At 41.4% G+C, this 18112-nt stretch overlaps 1 protein-coding gene across 5 annotated transcripts in view; it reads right to left on the bottom strand.

Moving 5' to 3' along the window:
- Positions 1-384: 384 nt before the first annotated feature.
- The window catches only part of cyth1a (cytohesin 1a), a 44508-nt gene continuing 26780 nt past the window's right edge, over positions 385-18112 (bottom strand). For 3 of the 5 annotated variants that reach the window (XM_039824335.1, XM_039824334.1, XM_039824337.1), the window contains exons 2-13: positions 14221-14303; positions 12268-12332; positions 10975-11041; positions 10760-10878; positions 9018-9098; positions 8384-8496; positions 7450-7598; positions 7245-7357; positions 3885-3963; positions 3712-3780; positions 3137-3291; positions 385-2405 (exon numbers count right to left, since the gene is read on the bottom strand). In XM_039824335.1, coding sequence (XP_039680269.1) covers positions 2327-2405; positions 3137-3291; positions 3712-3780; positions 3885-3963; positions 7245-7357; positions 7450-7598; positions 8384-8496; positions 9018-9098; positions 10760-10878; positions 10975-11041; positions 12268-12332; positions 14221-14303 — 1172 coding nt within the window. In that variant the 3' untranslated portion in view covers positions 385-2326. Of the gene's footprint in view, positions 2406-3136; positions 3292-3711; positions 3781-3884; positions 3964-5703; positions 5929-7244; positions 7358-7449; positions 7599-8383; positions 8497-9017; positions 9099-10759; positions 10879-10974; positions 11042-12267; positions 12333-14220; positions 14304-18112 lie in introns of those variants that run through there. The other 2 variants (XM_039824333.1, XM_039824336.1) reach the window with 2 other exon arrangements.

Below are 18112 nucleotides of genomic sequence, written 5' to 3'. Positions count from 1 at the left end.
TTTAATATGATACATATTCACTTGTAAATATCGACCTTTCCCTGCTGCCCCGACATTTGTGTCATAAATACTTTAAAAGCAAGCTTGTGAAAAGATATGGAATTTTATGGAGCTGTAAATAAAGGTTGAAACAGTACCAAAAGATTGGTTTCTTTTTTTCTCAATAGAAGCATAATTCTATTTGTAATTGATTTGGCATGACCGTTTTTCAGCTGTAATTAATAAGCAGCATAAAATAAAAATAAATAAAAATAGACTTCCTTCTCTGCAGCAGAATGCCTCATCAGTTCCTATCACATACTGCCACCTGCTGGAGTTACTTTACCACTGTAACATGAGCTGATGTTGACATGCAGTTGCGTAAAAGACATTTCACAGCCAGCGTTGTGACAAATTTGTCTTTATTTCAGCTTGATTAAATGGCAAGTATACAAACCTCAAATCAAACATGATCCAACAGAATAACAAAAGAAAATGGCACAATACGAAACAAAATGAAGACAAAATACCCACTATACATTTACGTATGTACAACTTTGATAAATAAACCAATACTGTCTAGAATTATGATTGTTTTGCATTTTTCCTTATTTCTCTACGATTAGTGCACAGAGAGGAGTAGAGAAAGGAAGGGAACCAGGAAACAAAACAGACAGGGAGTGAAGCTAATGACCAGCAGGCACAGATGAGAGTAGAGACAACAGACAAGAGTAGAAAAGACAACCGCTCGATGCACAAATCAGACCGCGTTTGCAAAATTGTACCTCAATGTAGTTTTTGCTATTTGACTAAATGACGTGTCACTGCCTCAGCGTGACCAATCAGACATCCTGACCTCCATCTTTTGGTTCACCACAGTACATTCCTCATACAAGTAGTAGTTTTGTATTGTTTCACATCACACTTTGGATCCTGAGACCGGGACAACCCATTCTTTTACAGGCATAGCTTCAATGAACCACACATGTATTTGTGCCGCTTTAAAGCCTCTACAACAATATGTCATATATTATGTATTATACATAAACAACCTGAAGCACACCGTATTGTACAACGATCAGTGAGGCTGGGTTAAGTAACCCTCTACAAAAGAAAAGAACGTTAAAGGCAGGGAACAAAGATTAAATGTTGTTCGACTGGGAGAAGAAAACTGATTTACTGTCACTAACCAGCAGCTTTTCTCATCGTAGTTCACCTAGATCGCCAGGCACGGTGCAACAGTAAAGCCATTTTCCTAACAATGAAATTAAGTAACAGAAAGTGGTGGGTTTGAGACAAAAAAATGGGAGAAAAAGTTATTGGAAGAGAAAATGAAAAAGTTCTAATTTCCAGACAACCTAAAACCTCAAAAAGAAGCCCAGGGTGAAAAACTCTAATCCCCAAGATGCATCTCCGGGACCTTCGGGAAATAAACAGCGAGAGCCAGATCCAACACTGAGAGCCTGTCCAGACAAGCACACACCCTTACCTGCAGTGGTCCGTCCCTGCACTGCAGCTTCACATTTACAAAAACACTTCAGTCTGGGACACAGATGAGGCTTTTATTCCTCACATGGCTGTCGTGTTGTAAACAGGATCCATGTAAACTCAGACATGGAAAGTTTCAGAACATCGTAACAATCTCCTGAGTGGCAACTATTTTATATTTTTTTTATAAAATTATTAACAGTTAGCAAATCACACACTCCCTTCCACACCCCCCCCCCCCCACCCCTACAGTTTCTGTTGCAAACCTTGTTTTTTTATTACAAATGCAAACAAACTAAAAAGACTGAAGAGGAATTTACATTTAAAGCTGTAAAAATAGACACATATTACCCTAAGATTTTAAAGCACATCAGAAAAAGTCTTTACTTTTCTTTCACAAAGCGAGAAATATTTTGGTTAGAGTGCCACACTTGGTCAGACCTGCTGAGTTTAAAACGATGTGTGCTACGGGGGACTGCATGAGTGTATGCACGTTGTGTATGTGTGCAATGTTTATGGGAATTGTGTTTTTAAAGCATCTTTGAAGGGCATTTTGCTGAGTTATACAGCAAGATTTCCTTACAGCCTCACAGACAGAGAGCACAAACAAAGCTGAGAGAGAAAGAGACAGGAGGTTAGAGGACCTATTGGCCCCGACTCTTATCTAGAAACTTCAGCATGCTTCCTGTTTTTCTGACCTGTAGAGTCCCAAAGTCAGACCTAGAATGTGTCCTAGAAAAATCCCCTGAAGAGGTCCGAAGCAGACCCCAACCGCGGCCTCTGCACCGACCTAGACAGGGCGAGTAGATACCTGGACCCCCTGCTCGGTCAAGTGCAACATCTGGAGCACTGAGCAGCCCTAGTGCCTCTTCATGGACGACACCTTCTTCTTCCTGGCTGCCAGCATCTCGTAAAAAGGGTCCCTGCTAATGGCAGCTCTGTGGACACAGAGGAAAATGTCAGTGAGAGAAACATTATGGCATAAGTGTGCAAATTGCTTGACTTAAATTCTTAGAATTTATGTGGACGTGTGAGATTGGAACAATAACATCCTCAATACCCGATTCAAGATTAACTTTTTATTGTTTTCAACAAATACTTAGGAAGAACTGCTCAGCATATTCAGCACGTGTGCTTTTAGTCTCAATGCTTTTTAACAGTAAAATCTTCTAAACTGTGCTGAAAAAAACTTGTGGAAGTGTGGGGCTATAATATCAAAGTGAAAATCAGTTTAAACCAATCTGCTCCAAATGAAAAGAAATCATGTATTTTTTAGGTGAAAAACATTATGACTCCAGAACTTGACAATCATAGTAATCTATTGATAGTTGTCTTTGTATCCATGTACATTGGGTGGACACCGAAATGGCTAATAGCTAATTCAACATAGTTTTAATGATGGCAAAATGCAGAAATGTAAACAGCTACAGGGCTCAAGTTGTAGCCACAGCTAATTTACTGACTCCAACGCAACATTATAGTTCCTGTTTACGTTCCCCAAAGCCCCTGAATTATCGGGGCTTTAATAAACCTCAAAGCAGGAATATCCCCGAAAATCGAAGCAAGACAAATAACAGGAGTAAACTTTGAAAACCTCAGGCCTACAGCAGTGAGGCTTACATGCAAGTTACAAACACGCATTGTATCATACTATTAAAAAAACATTTACTTGATGCTGTTCATCCATTCCTCTTTTTCCTCAGCAGTGGGGGCGGAGATACGGTAGAAGGTGTGGTTGCCCTCCACAACGCGTCCGTCAGCCTCGGTCTTGCACGCTTTTATCACCTGGTCCTTGTTGTCAGGAATGAAAAGCTCAAAGCAGTTCTACAGAAATGAAGTGGATGGAGGTTAGAAATTATAGAAAGTATTGTGACGTAAAGACAAAAACAACTATTTATCAAAAATGCTATAATCTATTTGCTCATGTACCTACAGTTCCACATGTGTACACTGTGTAGATTTAGAAATCTGTCTGTATGGCATACTGTTCACCTCTGTATACGGCTTCATACAATGTTGTGAGGACGTAACTGCCACTAAAAAGGTCGTCCTCAAATGTCAAAACGGTGCATGGTACACAACACAGCTGTGGAAATTCAGCTAAAATAATCCCAGTTGTGAATGTTCTAAAAGGGCAGCACTGAGGAGTCCTTTATTGTTCATTTAAAAAATGGTTAGTCGTAAAATCTTAGTGCTGACTGTGTGTAATCACAGAAATGAACCATTAGAGGGAGCTGTACTTACAGGCTTCTTATCCTCCACCTCCTTGATGCTCAGGTTCTCCAATGGGATGATTCCTCTGGGCTCTTTGTCCTGGACAAATATCAAATATGTGAGTGACAGAGTGCTGCACACAGGAAACAACATGAATAGAGTGGGCAGATTCTTCACTGTGACTGAGAAACTGCTGTACTCACTGTGGTGTACTCAAAGTAGTACAGACAGTTGTCCGTGAGGATAAACCACCTCCTCTTCCAGGTTTTAACTCGTCCCCCTGTGGAGCAAACAGCAAGCGTTAGAGAGGCTCAGCAAGAGAAAAGAGAGAGAGAGAGAAACGAGCACCTAAGCACCAGGTCGAGCAGCAGCAGACAGGCAGACAGATGTATGGGCAGACAGACAGATGACAGCTCCACAGGACTCCTTTCACCCATAACATCCCGCTATTCACCCTGATCCACCATCATACCATGCGCTACCCATCTCCACAACTGCATGGCCTACACCTCTGGTCATTTTTTCTTGATTTTATAACTACTTATTCTTTTCCCCTTTTTATGTGTTGATTATAATTTTTCGCTATGTTCACATCTATAGTACATTTGAATTACCACTTAACCGTTAAATCCCAAATAGTTGATGAATGCCATATTAAGATAATTAGAGTCGATGTAATGCTACACAATAAAGCTACATGTCTATGTGTCTAGAAACTGCTCACTTGGCCCGGTTTCTTTTTCCTTAACTGCTGACTTATTGGCGCGCCGTCTTTCTGAACATGACCTGATAAATACCTAAGCCTTGTCTAGACTAGGCTTTTCCACCACCAATGTTAGTAAAAAGCTGCAATGTGAAACCTATCTACCAGGATAGAGGAGGCTTTGAGGATGTTTACATACAGACATGTAGAACACACTTGTATTATCATATAACAGCAGTAGCACTGTATATGATATCCCATCATAGGTCGATGATAGGTTAAACACTTCAGTCTATACGTGTTATAATCTAAAGACACCATCGACACACGCTTCACTCGACAGGCAGAGATGGAGAGCCCCTCGCCACATCTCGACTCGTCAGCGTGTTGCAACACAAAGCGGACAAACGGAAAACACAGACGCGATGGGCAGAATCACACAGCTGACGGCCTAAGAGCTGATTGGGTCAGTTGGAGGTTGGGATTGGTTTCATGGTCATGTCAGTTACTGTGACTCCCAAGAAAGAGAGATGACCTCCTCCCGTGCAAGAATGTCTGGGACGAGGCGGGACGTCCCAGCAGATTGTTGCAGAGATGTGTGCATGGGGCTGGACCGGAGTGGAGCTGAGTAGAGGGGGGCACCCATGCAAGACGGGGCTGTGGGAGGCTGGGCGAGTAAAGGTTCAGAGGGAACAGGTTTTCTTGCAAATCATATCTAGGTTCCTTTGGAAATGATTTATCTCAACAAAATAAATTAGCAACAGGTTATCTTCTTACCTAAGGGCTCCTATTTTGTAATTAATAGGAAAGATGCATACATTAGAAGAATGCACAGTCAAACTACCAACCATGTGCACTGTAAGTGTATAAGCATGCTCGAATCATTAGAACCGTGCCTGAATCCCTTTCGACACACTCCTCTGCCCACGCTTCTCTCCCACAGTTTGGTCCAGTCCGGTCTAGCACCACACCGGGCCGCAGCCCCACGGTTACACTTCAGATCCATTTACAGCATAAGATAAGGAGAGCAGAGCCACATTGTTGAAAAGGTGCAGTATTCCCTTTTCATGCAACCAGAGAGCAAACAACAATAAGCCAATGGGTAAATGGGTTCATGATCAATTTGGAGAGTAGAGTACAATTCCTTTGTTGTGCTCACTGTATGGAGAAAAGGTATAATGCAGCTTTAAAAACAAAAATACAAACAGAGATCAAAGAGAGTGACCACCACAGCGTACAGAGAAAAGAGGGTCAAACTGCTCAGTAGAGTGGTCACAAAGAATCAGCTCCCTGAGCCGAGCCCACAGAGCGGGGCAAATGTACCCGGTGAGCGCCCGGCAACCACCCACAGAGATAAAAGAGTGTGGACTAACCACCAGCTCAATGAGAGACTGTACAGACAAACATCTGAAGTTCAAATGAGTCAATGGAGAGACAAAAAAATAAATAAAAAAAATCTACAGACAAATAAACCCGTGTGAACCAAAAGCACCCGAGAGCTGAGAGATGGACTAGCGTTTGGGAAGAGCAGGTGTACATACCTCCTGAGGAAAGACAACAGCCAAAATCATGGAACAAACAAACGAAGAGGAAAAGAAAACAAAAAAAATCAAATTAAATGATAAGGAATTATTGCACCACAGTCCTGTTAATCTGGTTCTAGTGAGGCTTTGATGCACTGCTTTACAGCTTTAATTTTTCATTTTCTCAATTTTGCAATGAGGTTGAACTGATTTTCCATATCTGTTGTTGTAATCAGGCCACAAGGGGGAGTTCTACTCAATGTCACAGCTGCAGTAAAGCACTTCATTAAATATCGCCTCCACTTGGGTCCATTTAGGTTATAGCCAGTAATTTGCCTTCCACCCTGATTGTTCTACTCAGATCTGCCAACTTTGAGTCATTGGAGAAAGAGTAATTCTTTACTTTCTTGGTGTAGTCTGTTGTAAAGATTCACAGCGATTGGAAGATTCAATTTTACTTCGAACATTCATGCTTTTTTGTATTAAATTCATTGTGAATCTGTACAAAAGAGAAAGATCTCCGAAGAAAACAGAGGATGAAGAGTTCAGGGGTCCAGGCTTGTGCTTTTCTGCTTGTAAAGTGATTGTGACCATTGTAACAGCTGACATCCTGTAAAACATTTGTAAAAATAAAAAGGTATGCGTGTTGTGCATGTGTATTTGTCCAAATATGTCAAAGTCAGAAATTAGTAAAACGGATAAGAAAAATAATTATAAACACTAAGACACACCCTTTATTATTAAAAAATTCCAAGGCCTGCTGGGAGTTTCCACAATGGGACAAAGTATGCGCTTTAAATCTCCAATAAAAATCAGGATCAAAATATACACAGAAAAAGGAAAAACAATCTGATCAAAATAAAAAAAAAGCCCTCTCAAGTAAAATGTTCTAAACTTTGCGTATGTACAGTATGTGTATGTTTGTGTGTGCATACACTTGATTTACAAGCTATAAAAGTCAGTTATTTGTGCTTGTGTGTGCATGTCGGTGTATGAATATGCCCCGTCTTAAATAATTCAAAGGCCTCGACGTGTAGTGGTCTGATCTCAAGGCCACATTCATAATACATGAAAGCAAACGTGTCTTCAGATGTCTCAGGTTGAGTGTGTACAAACCTATCCACACATCTCCCTCACACCTTGACACACATACACATAGGTTATTGACCTTAGGGAAGACATTGGTTATAACTTTACACAGCCTTAAGATAATCTACCAATATGTGTTGCTGCTATGAAAACCCATCTATCGGCGCAGTCACATTGATTAGCACCATTAATTGTGCCGTTCATTATGTGCTCAAATAACTGTGTGCATGTATTTCCAGTGTCACTCACCCAGTTTAAGCAGCCAGCCCTCTCTGTCTGGGTTGAAGAAAGTGTGTGTGAGGTCATTGCCGTCATCCTCTGGGATTTTGAAAGGCTCATTCTTGATGCTGTCATACAGATTCTACAATAATGACAGTTGACTATGAACACAGAGCAGGTTTGAGATTGCAGGTGGAAAAAAAGGAAATAACTGAGTTTTACAGCCATACTGACCCTGAGCAGGTCCTCAGGTAAGTCTCCTCCCTCGTTGATTCCTCTGTTCATGGAGATGAATCGTTCCACAGAAGGCTTGTCCTTCACATTCGGGTTGTGGAGGCTGGTGTTTAGCATGATGATGGCAAATGACAGTATGTAACAGGTGTCTGTAATACACACACAAACAAGATCACACCAAAAGAGAAAGATAAGCAATAGGTTGCAGTTTACCATAAAACTGTGTTTAATTTAGTATTTGAATATGAATGTAAATTAGCTGAGCTGAAAGGACTGCACTTAGGGGACCACAGCTCCACAGAGAGGAACAAATAGACAAAGCTTCGTTAGCAAGGAGAGTGGGTGGGAGTGAAAGGCTGCAAGTGGGCAGCTAAGTATGCATGCGGGTTTCTGGATGTGCACTCTAATGTGTATGTTTGCTAAAAGACAACGTGGCCAGCACACGGCTGACGCAGCAGCACTTTATCTGGTCCGTTAGGCTGTTGATAAGTCCCATGCATTATTCACATCCATCTGTATCCATGTTAGAGGCAGGCTGCTGTCTGCTGTGGGCATTATTTCCTAAAAGCCAGACACTCTTTCAGAGGACAGTTCACCTCAGCAGACTTGGTGTCTGCTAAACAAAGCAGTTTAGATATGTTCCATTGACATGCCATTAGATCTCAGTGCAATGTGGAAAATGAAGTGCTTTAGGGAGACAAGTTTATCTGGTATAGTCCTTTAAAAGTTAAAATGTTGAGATTTAGTTATTATCTTATAAGGAATTTGAATTAAAGTAACTGTATTTATCAATATTGCTGGCAAAAGTGGCTATATTTTAGACAAAATGAAACAAAAACTGAAGTAATTTTGTCCTTTCAATGTGCACACATTCACAGCCCTTTGGCTTTTATGACAATACTAAAAGCCAGGCTGTATGGCATGACGGCGCTACCTGTGGACTGAAAAACGCCAGGGTTGCATTGGCAGTAGCGCTGAGCGAAGGCCTCCATCATGCGGTCGATCTTCTGAGCTTCTCCTGGTAGCCGAAAACTCCACAGGAACTGTCTGTCCGGGGACACAGCTCAGTAGTCAGCAACAAAAAGGTCAAAAGGCTGAATAAGCTCTCTTAAGGCACAAGACTGAAACTGCCCGAATTGCAATTAAGGAGACTTTTACATTTATTTTTTTTTAACCTTTATTTATCCAGCTAAGTCGATTGAGAACAAATTCTCATTTGCAACGAAGACCTGTCACATTCACGGTTACACATTCATATCTGGAAGTTTCCCAGTACAACCACAGTCTGATCTGCTGGCCACAGAGCAGCTCTACCTCAGTGGTGGTAATGAGGGAGGGACAAGCGCTGCTCTTTCACTTTCCCCATCCATATTTTATCCAGTCAGTCTGGGGATTGAACCGACAACCTCCTGGTCACAAGCTCGCTTCTTTAACCTTTAGGCCACCACTGCCAAATAATGGCCTGCATCTCACATGATTTACATAAAAAAGGGGGCAAAGCTATGAGGATCTAGTCAAGAACTGTAGCAGACCTCAGGATTCACATTCCTGGGGAGATGCGGTCTTACCTGAGGGCCTGAACCAGGTTAAGGTCTGTGAACTCATGAAGCTCCACAAAGGCATGGAGGACTTGGATATTGAAGTCATCTCTACAGGAGACAAAACATAGTAAGCAAATGTATTACTGGTAAAAATGTATAAGTTCTTTTCTGCATAACCAAGACAAAATTAATATACAAAAGATTAGAGCTATAACTAATGATTATATTTATTATCGATTTATCTGCCAATTATTTTCTCAAATAAACAACTTGGTCTTGTTGTTTGGTCTATAAAATGTCAAAAACAAAATTGTGAATAATGCCCATCACAACTTTGTCCGACCCCAGTCTAAAACCCAAAGATATAAAATTTCCCATCACATAAGACAAAGAAAAGTAGCAAATCCTCACAATGACAATCTGGAACCAGGGAACATTTGGCATTTTTGCTAGAAAAACGATTTTAAAAGAATAATACACCAATTCATACTGCACTCTAATAACATTGTCTGTCCAGACTTATGATGTGTAAAGTGGAAAAAAAATTACACAAAATAAATGCAGTAATACTCCCCAAGAACCGTAAAAAGACTAATATGCATAAATTGGGGGAATTTTCCTTTAAAATTATTAATCAAACTAAATAGTTAATAATAAATACATTTATTATAATCTGTGAAGCTCTAATATATATATATATATATATATATATATATATATATATATATATATATATATATATATATATATATATATATATATATAAATAAAAAGTCATTACCTACAAGCAAGTCCATAAAGTAAATTCTAAGGAGTGATTTGGTGAATGCTGAGGAAAGCCAAGACTTAACCATGCTTGTATTGTAGCTCTTCGTAAAAGTTTGATCGCTGCCTCGTTTGAAAAGTATTCCCCATCAGGAGCGTGTCTGAGGACTCAGCTCAGGGTGTGATCTGGCTCACATGGGCTTAAGAGGTCAACGATACGCTGCATACTCCCATTAAACCCAATAGAAGAGGAGAAACACCCACCACCTCCCTTTCATTTATCATCTAATCTCGACCATGACATCACTCCGACCTTCATGCCCTTCAGAGTAAATAATCTGCCCTGTGGGATCATGGGAAGGCTCTAAGGAGCTCTCACTGACAGAGTCATATCACTCCCAGTGGTCAAGTGACCAATCGTGTCTCAAGGCTCTCATGCTGCTCCTGCCCCTCCTTCACAGAATCAAAAACACTTGGAGAGCTTGATAATAATCAAACTCAGAGCAATCCATCAAAAGCCTGAGCTTCTTTTCCTGGTCTGACCTCACAGAACACACCTCGACTGTAACCCTGCTTGCCCTATAGTCCCTGAACAGCGCATACTGTACACCAGGCCCATTACTATTTCCTGTATTATGTGTTCACTCTAATGAGGATGGTCTCAGCTCTTGAGTGGAATTTGGACTTGCCTGCAAACATGTGCATTACAGAGTCGCGAGTCTCTTGATCATGTTACTTATTAACGTGTAAGATAATCATAGACCGATGGAGGCCATTAGGTAATGGTCATCGTTGAGAGGATGGTCTAAATGTGGGGCCAATAAACTAGAATGGATGGGTGTGTGCCTTACTAGGAAGAAACAGCAATACAGAAAGAATGCACTCGCTAGAGGATGCCATTATCCACCACATAACATGGATGGGTGCTGGTGAGTCATGATAGAGTAGGAGAGTGAGATGGTTAGATAGAGGGAAAAAAACAACAAGTCAATTTTCATCCTGACCTCTCTCCGAGGTAATCTCCGATGGCTGTTTTGTTGAGGCCCTCGCCCTTGTAGAGGAATTGAGCAATGTCGTCGCTAGTATTCTTCAGTAAGTCGTTCTCAATTAGGAACTGGATCCCCTAAGAAAGAGACAGGGCCCCAGGTTACTTTCTGCTTATGAGAACATATGGGACAAATCACATTTCTGAAGAATCACAACAGTTTCTTCCACCTACCTTTTTGGGGTCCATGTTAAATTTCTTACGGCCCATGGCCACCTGTTTATTCCTCTGCATATTTTTCCTGAAACATAAGATGGTGGGTTGTTGTTAGTTGTGATTGACGTAAACATAAACTTGTACATGAACAAATTGGTATATAAAAAAAGATGCAACTAACATTTTCATTATTGATTAATCTGAGTTTATTTATTTTTTATTAAGCATTTGGTCTAACAAATGTCAGAAAATGGTAAAAACAATTTCCACGAACTCAAGGTAATGTCTTAAAATTGCTTGTTTAGTCCAACCAACAGTCTAAAACCCAAATACATTAAATATCACAGATAACTCACATTTGAGAAGCTGGAACCAGACATTTTTGACATTCTTGCTTGATAAACAACTCAATCATCACTCTATCATGAATCCATTTAGATTTTTTACCTTTGAAGTATGCAAATCCGACAAGGCTCGGTCCATTACAATAAATGTATTCGCTTAATTTCCTGAAAGTGTCTTTTTTCCATTAACATTTTTCATTTGTTTGGCAGAGGCCGGCTTTTCCTCCCCCTTCCGCCGTGACGACTAAGCATTGATAAAGCGTTTAACATCATATATGTTATGGGAACGTCTCATTTCTCAGGCCTCGAGTTATTAAGGGGTCAAAGTGCACTCAAAGAGTCTACCGTCACCATGGTTACATCTCCATCTCCAACCGGTGAGAGGTCACCACTTCTTCCCACTGATTCACTCTCACCAGCATTCCTTCGGCCCTTGTCTGCCAAAATCTAACACTCAACTAAACAGACACTCCACGACAGCACAGACTATCATGTACTTTCTTCAATTAATTGGATCGAAGGAAACTTTGATCACAAGAAAGTGCTGTAACACTTAATGGGTTTTAGATCCATGAAAGAGTGCTTTAGGATTATTCGGTAGCTGATGGGATCCCTATCCACTTGAGTAGACCAAACATCAGCATTCCCTCCCCTGGGACCATCCATTGTCTGCCTCTGCCCGTACACCCACTGCATTATTCAATGAGGCCTCCCATCATAAAGGTGTGCCTGATGAAACATTTAAACTGCCTTAAAAGCATAGCCAATTTGGGGAGCGTATTTGGATCGCCCAACCTACCCATCAAACATTAATAATTGACAGCTTCATTTGGTAAGTTAATCGAAGGCAAACAACAAGCAAATTTAGGCAAAACAGAGAGGGAAGTGTGTGTGTGTGTGTGTGTGTGTGTGTATGTGTGTGTGTGTGTGTGTGTGTGGGGGGTGGTACGGATCCCTTTTTTCTTACCTCTCCTCAGTGGAACCCAGGTTCTCGATCTCACTTGTCACTTCTGCTATCTCATCCTTCAGCCGCTGCAGAAAAGACATATTGTAGACATAATGTTCATCTTAAAACGTCATGACTATGAGGACAAATTCATCATCTGCTGACCAATTTCCCTGACACCAGGAGGCGTGGACGGGTGTGACCAATACAAACAACATGCAAAGTATTTGTATGGCTTTATTAAACAATGCCAAGGGAGAGGCCTTCCTCTCTGAATCACCTGTTTGTCTATAAGCCAGGTGGCCTTTTATCATATCCAGTACATCCTCACATCACTCACTTTAACTTCACACACTGCTGCACATTCAGATCTTCTCAGTTCCCTTAAACTAAAAACAAACAGCAACATGTTTTGCGCATGTGTGCTCTCCTAAACAATCCTTTCAATCTGAATTCGATTAGGCGGATAACCTCAATACAAATGGAGTAAGAAAGCGTAAAAGTGGATTATATTTTGTGTAGCGTTTTAGTGATTAATGGCCTTAGAAGCAGATTTAGTCGATCAAGCCAAGACCGCTGGTGCCAGACTGGCGCAGTAAGGGCATTACAGAGGGTAGAGGATGGACAGGGTGAGCATGATGAAAGTGTGGAATAATAGAGTGTAGCATAAGAGAAGTCCTGTATACAGACAAAGCTATTGATCACGAGAGGCTGCAACTCTTTAAGTAAAATGTTACAATCATCGAGCCTCTCCATTCATATCCAACTGCAGTGTTAGTTTATATTTTCTCATGCATAATAACCAGCTCACTATAGAGCAAACCACAAAGGGAACATCTGTGTTTTCAAGACCTGCGCAATCACAACACATTCCTGAGATGCTTGCCTCCACAAACAAAGGCCGTGCTCATACAGGAAAGTGGGTGGTTGTGGTGGGGTGGGCCTTGACACGCAGGACCAGCAGAGGAGGGTGTGGGAGTCGAGGAGGAGGAGAGAGGTCAGTGTGCAGAAAACAGAGGAGGAGAGGATGGGGGAGGGGGGGAAGCAGTGTTGACCGGAGCAGAAGCGATGGTGGGCCAGGCTCATAAAAAAAAAAAGGGGGTGTTGGATCATGCCTCCAATGTTTGTCTGTCAGGGCCAGTGGAAGCTGAGTCGCCCACTGGGACATCTGGAGGCCAGGGCATGACAGTTGTCACCCCTGTGTGTCATTTGCTTAGGGAGCTGGTTATTGAATGACAGAACGGACATGAGAAGCTCTGCTCTTGGGTCAAAGCAACAGCCAAAGAAGTATGTGCCATGGACAGGAATCAAACAAACAAACCACTTTAGGGAAATTTGGCCAAGCTGATTTGAATCCTGGCTCTTTTTGAAAATCAGAGAGTATATGAGAGATATCCGACTGACAGCATAAGAGCATAATCCTATTTTATCTGTAGGCTTATTTTATTTTTATACTTGTCATATATTCAAAACCTTTATTCACTTTTTGATGAAAATGCCAAAAAGAGATAACCTGTATCCATAAATAGAGGGCTTTGTTGATACAGTACTGTACATCTTTAAAACCTAAATGGCTAAAGGGTAAACATAAATGGCTTGCTAAGGAAGTGAGCACTTGGCAGGAAATACCTCACATTCCACTTGAGTGGAAATGGTTTAAGAACTCATTGAAAAAGAGACATTTGTACAACTGGATAAGAGGTAAATATTTAACCAAAAAGCAGAGAAGTTGCAGTTGTAGCTGAAGGCAGCTGAAGTTAGCCACATAGCTGGACATTGTAGAGAGATTAAGAACTCCTGAAACAAGTACAATTACATTTGAAAAATGTGTAATTGTCTCATTTTTCTACACAAGATCAGTACACCTGAAAATGAGTAAATAAGCTTAAAATGGACATTTTCTGCAGTCAAACATATAGAGTACATGCTTGTTTTTTTGTGTACCTATCTAGTGTGTAAAGATTCCATTATTACCTGAATGTCCTCCTGCAGCTCCAGCTTGCGCCGGCGGATATTCTCCAGCTCCTGCTGCTCCTCTGGAGTGAGGTCGTCCGGCACTGGGAAAAAATGAGCGGTTGAAGGGTTAGGAGGACAGTAGTGCCCAAAATATAATGCACCTTAATCATTCGCTATGCATATCTATCCCCTGAGGCATGTCCCTGAGGGTAGTTCAGTGCACAGAAATTACTTATTATAATTTTCCTTGATATCAGAAGGTGACTGAAAGCCCATGGCAAGGGGTGTGAAGTCTGCATCATGAAATGTAACTGTGGCAATGGCAATCATGAAAGATGTTTCTCAGCAGCAACTGATATGTGGTCAGAGGAGAGGACAAGAGAAGGGGACAGATCAGACAGCCAAGTGTGCATTAGCCAGATGCACTTTGAAGAGGATTTAACTTCTGTGTGTAATCTGTTTGACTAAATAAACAGCTCAGGTCAGCCAGGCAGCAGTGAGCATCGGGCCAGAGTAGAACAAACGTGACAGGTCTCGAAGCGTTGCCAGTCCTCCTGTCAGTCACGCTATAGGCTGCTATAACTAGCTTTGTCTGTAGGAAGGAGTAAGGAGCGAGCAATGTGTCCTGAGTGATGGACAATGCATTTGTGTGCACAACCCCTACCTGCACTACAAGCAAAAAGGGACACCACTAGTATCAGCACTCTAATCATAACAGCAGTCCAAGGACAATCTCTGTTGCCTTTACAACATTGTGCTGGAAGCATTTTCCCTTTACTCTTCCTCCGCTTTATGTCAGAATCTTAGCCTGACAAGCCAGACCCACATCAAGATGTTGGGAACTCACCATTGACGGAGCTCAATCCGAGGGGCGGGATAAACGGTTGTCTTTCAAATTTCCCCTGCACGCAATAGGATAGCGCTACAACCAGGCAGAGCAAGGAGGAAGGTAGCAAAGCTAGTTGAGAGATTAAACTTTTGCCGTATCCGAACACATCTTCCTTTTTTAAGAATGACTTCAGTGCCGTTCTTTGCTCAAAGAAAAGCTTAACTACAAGTCTTCAAGAAGACCGCTGTACCCAGCAGCAGCAGCAGCAACCATAAGCCCGCCCACCGACTCTATACACGATGTGATTGGCCTGACCAGAGTTTGGTTTTTCCAGCTCGCAAGTCAACGGAGAGTGCCTAGACCCCCCCTGGCAGCAAATTAAATTTGCTGCCGCTAGGGTGCGTCTAGATTTCTAGGCTATCCGAATCTGTCTCTATTTGAAGACAAAGTTATTCTTGTATCCAAATGACTTGGTAATAACCCTTAAAAGAAGGCAATGATTACTTGCCTGAATCAAAATCTTTTTAATGGCAGGCAATTTTGAAAGTATACAGTTAAAATGTAACTTTCTATGCATTTCTAAAAAACATTTGGGATGCCTAGAGGGAACGGATTTCATCCTCTTCATGTTGTGTGAAACGTGTTTTCACTTGCTGAAGAAATGCATGATGCAGGATCCAATGTACATCTCCTTTAGCAGATGCTAAATTTTTGTTGAACTTCCTGTGAAATAAAACGAAAGCCTGTGTGAGAAATCAATCCTTTGGACGGTGGACGCTCTGCAGCAAAAAAGCTGCTGCAAAGTGTTGTTTGGTAGACACTGCAGCAGTATTACAAGACTAGAGATACTTAGCATGAGTGGCAATTAACCCTGCTGAACCCTGACCGTGGCATAAGCTGCTCAAGTCACAGCAGTTGTGTTGGGAGATCATCTCTCATTCTTTCTCTGATTCCCCAAGTGGACAAGCCCCTCCTGCTCCCCTCATTACCTCAGCAGCAAGATTCAAAGGTTGAAGAGGTCGAGGCGAGGGCTGACTCTGTGGATCTCTACAAACGGTTAACAAGGTAAAGGTTATAGAGTAATGGAAGCTTAGGACAGAGGAATAAATGGTTTTATAATACTCATTTCACAACTCTCTAGTATACCAACAATGACCTGAAAAAAAAAAAAATCTCCCTTTTTCTTTACTCTATTTCAAAAAACATGAATTCAATATTGGTCCTAAATAATTGTAATAAAACTGCAAAAGGTTCACGACTAAATGTCAGCGGCTAAAATATGGATGCAGTGTACCTGCAGTAAGAGGTCAGTGCAAAGCTAAACAAAATCTGGCACAGCAATCAATAAAGCAAGGACGAGGCCAGCCATCCAGAAATTATGAGCTTCATTGTGCTTGGAGACAAACACACACACAAAAATACAAGATCCACACATTTAATTTTACCGTAACAAAATTTTATCAAAGCAGAAAATGCTAAATAAATGATATCCGAAAGACAAAATATATGCTGCATAATAGAGAGCACTTATTTTAATAAAAGGTATGCTGACCTAAACATCTTGAGGCAAATACCCATGACACTTAATGGAATGTCTGCTAATATTTAACATGGAGATAATAGACAATGGAAGTGCATGCAAGAGCCTTAGAGCGGGCTGTTACGGAGCTCCAAAACAAAGCCATGTTGTCTTCCCGTCTTGTTTTCAGACGACTGGGGGAGCAGAGCAGTCCGCACGAGACTGACCTTTCACACATACCTCACAGCCTACAGTATCCCTGGCAAACTGTATTCATCCCAAATGGTCAGGGTATCCATGGAAACCATGGTTAGCTCTACACAACTGTTCTCACTTACAAGGGAAGCGGACACCAAAATAAATAGTTGCACAACTGTTATTTTTGGTTAGACAGCTCCCTCGAGAGTAGGGCTGGACAATTCATTAAAAAGTAACCAAAACTCAGAACCTCTAATCAATATAATTGACCGCATATCGGTTATTTCGTTTTTTTTTTTTTTAAATCCTGTTAATTGTCTGCCCACTGCGCATGTTCAGCATGTACTTTACCCTTAAAAACATACTACCGCGTGTGTAGTCACGTGAATCCGCCCCATCTAGTCTGTGGAATGTAAGCAGCAGGGAGGAGAACTCAAACAATGAGTCAACTGAGCAACAGCTTATACCAACAACAAAAAAACGCTGCGTACGTCATTTGGACACATTTTGGCTTCAGTAAAGACGACAACATGGTTAAGTTTAGCTGACAAAGGTGACTGAGGTCCCGGTCATTTCAGCGGCCACTCTAGCAGACAAAATGAGAATGGTGCAGCGACAAAAGTCTTGTTAACTTGTCCTGAACATGAACTCCACTCCCCCCCCCGCTCCCTCCCCTTGGCAGCCTTGTGTTTTACTTTTGATATGGCAATTTGTAAAATAATTTATTTTGTTTGCAAAAATTGCAAGTTATTTATTTTTTACTTTTATTTTTAGGAAACTTGCTTTTTACATTAAAATTAAAAAGTAACTGAAAACTTGTAACTTGTAATGAAACAAAGTGCTGACAGGTTTGAGAATGGGTGTTCTTCTTGCATTCAATGACCCTATCGACTAGACAAGTTAATGTCACTCTGAGTAAACCCAGAGCAGGCTGTGCGTTCAACAACAGAAACAAGAGTAACAGAGCGGACCAGCCTAAAACAGAAAGTCTATTCCCTTTCTGGAAATATGATGTCAGGTTGGGCAGCTGGCAGTTGCTGAAGGGAGCCACGCCACACAAACAAGACAGCTGGCCCAACACAACCACAGCATTTCTGTCTTAAAGGAGGAACACAAAGTAAAGGACGGACAGAAGAGAAGAGCTGCAGAGGACTATAATTAAAAAGAAACTGAGCAAAGGAACGTTATTATTTGAGGATGGTAATCATCTGTTCACTTGCCTCCTTCAAGAGAAGCCAGGGAGCTTGTAGGAAATCAGTATCTTAGCCAACCTGCAGAGCAAGTGCATGATGACACCCTGGTATTAGGATTAAAGGGCAGGATTTCTACCCTGCCACCCCACACGTCATCAGGTTGTCACCCAC

The sequence above is a fragment of the Perca fluviatilis genome, chromosome 15, assembly GCF_010015445.1.
Source record: "Perca fluviatilis chromosome 15, GENO_Pfluv_1.0, whole genome shotgun sequence".
NCBI classification, from domain to species: domain Eukaryota; kingdom Metazoa; phylum Chordata; class Actinopteri; order Perciformes; family Percidae; genus Perca; species Perca fluviatilis.
The sequence above is the reverse complement of the archived record's forward strand: the minus strand, read 5'-3'. Positions and strand labels throughout refer to the sequence as shown.